This window comes from Penaeus monodon, chromosome 15 (genome assembly GCF_015228065.2).
Source record: "Penaeus monodon isolate SGIC_2016 chromosome 15, NSTDA_Pmon_1, whole genome shotgun sequence".
NCBI lineage: Eukaryota > Metazoa > Arthropoda > Malacostraca > Decapoda > Penaeidae > Penaeus > Penaeus monodon.
In genome coordinates this window covers 31,697,516-31,698,810 of record NC_051400.1, presented here as the reverse complement: position 1 = coordinate 31,698,810, position 1,295 = coordinate 31,697,516, and the positions used below count along the sequence as shown (strand labels likewise).

The 1,295-nt window shown below is 35.8% G+C and overlaps 1 protein-coding gene across 5 annotated transcripts in view; it reads left to right on the top strand.

Annotated features, from left to right (window-relative positions):
- The window catches only part of LOC119581948 (histone deacetylase 6-like), a 29,776-nt gene that overhangs the window by 9,374 nt on the left and 19,107 nt on the right, over window positions 1–1,295 (top strand). For all 5 annotated transcript variants that reach the window (XM_037930127.1, XM_037930126.1, XM_037930125.1 and 2 more), the window contains exon 8: window positions 338–530. In XM_037930127.1, the coding sequence (XP_037786055.1) occupies window positions 338–530 (193 nt within the window). The remainder of the gene's footprint in view (window positions 1–337; window positions 531–1,295) is intronic.

Below are 1,295 nucleotides of genomic sequence, written 5' to 3'. Positions count from 1 at the left end.
TGTTAGGGCTCTTAACATGGTGAAAAGTGTTCCACTTGTCCAAGAAAAATTAACAGGAATCTATAATTAGCTGACTGAATGACTGATACAGACTTTGAAGCCAAAGAGAAGAGAAATGTTCAGAGAGTAGGTCTTACTCATGTTGCACAACTCATAATTGTTAAGTGGACCCCAGTTCCATATAAGTGTGGAATGAGGGCCATTGTAAACCTCACATTATTACCACTGAAAGGGGAGAGGACACAATCTTGACAGCTGATTCTATGATTTTGTTAGGCCATTAGAAATAATGCCATACAATTAAAAAACTAAAGCGTTGAGGTTTCTCCCAATCCAGGGTCTTATACTTCTCCATCCATCGCTATGAAAATGGAACCTTCTGGCCAGAGCTCCGGGAAAGTGACTACGACAATGTTGGAGCTGGTCAAGGTCGGGGTTTCAACTTCAACGTACCTCTAAACAAGACTCAGATGAGAAATGAGGATTATTTAGCAGTGTTTCATCAAGTCCTTCTTCCTGTGGCATATGAGGTGAGTTGTGATTTTAATTTTTGTGATTTTTTTAAGGACTTAAGGACATTAAGCAGATACAGGGACTGTTTCATTTCTTACTGACTTGGCATCACATGATGAGCCATTTTCATGCTGTTAGTGAAACCTGACCTTATGCAGCCAATGCACAATCTTAGGTAACCTGCTAGTATACCACAACATGGATAACAAATTAATATAAATGGCAAAGTTTATATATAAGACAATAACAAAATTTTAGAAAATAATATAGGAAGATTGAATATATGATAAAACTGGACATGGCTAATGGAAGTTGTTGATGACATGGCAGAAAGAAATAACAAAACAAAACTATGTATTCCCAGTGGCATTCATGCATGCATACCAATTGCAGCCACTTTCAAAACATGCCCATCTTGTAGCTTTTATGTGGTCACATTCAGCTTGTCTCAGAAGGTTTGAGGAAAGAGAGCAGCAGATTTATGGAACAATTATAGAAATATCAGTTCTTAACTTTTTTATTTTATCAGTTGCTCTCTTCAGGTATAATGTAACTTTAACTTAGATAACTAAAAAGAGAGGCAGTAAATAAAAACAAAGCATCAAGCAAGTTAAATGCATTACATCAGAATTAATCACAAGTTTAGATGAAAATGTAATTTCCAGACAGCATGAAGAGTGAGAAGCCAGGTACTGACAGAACTGTTATAGAAAGATTGTTTCACTTTTTTATGATATTAATTAAGAATGTCTTTTCAGAGTACAAGAATAAGTTGCTGAGAA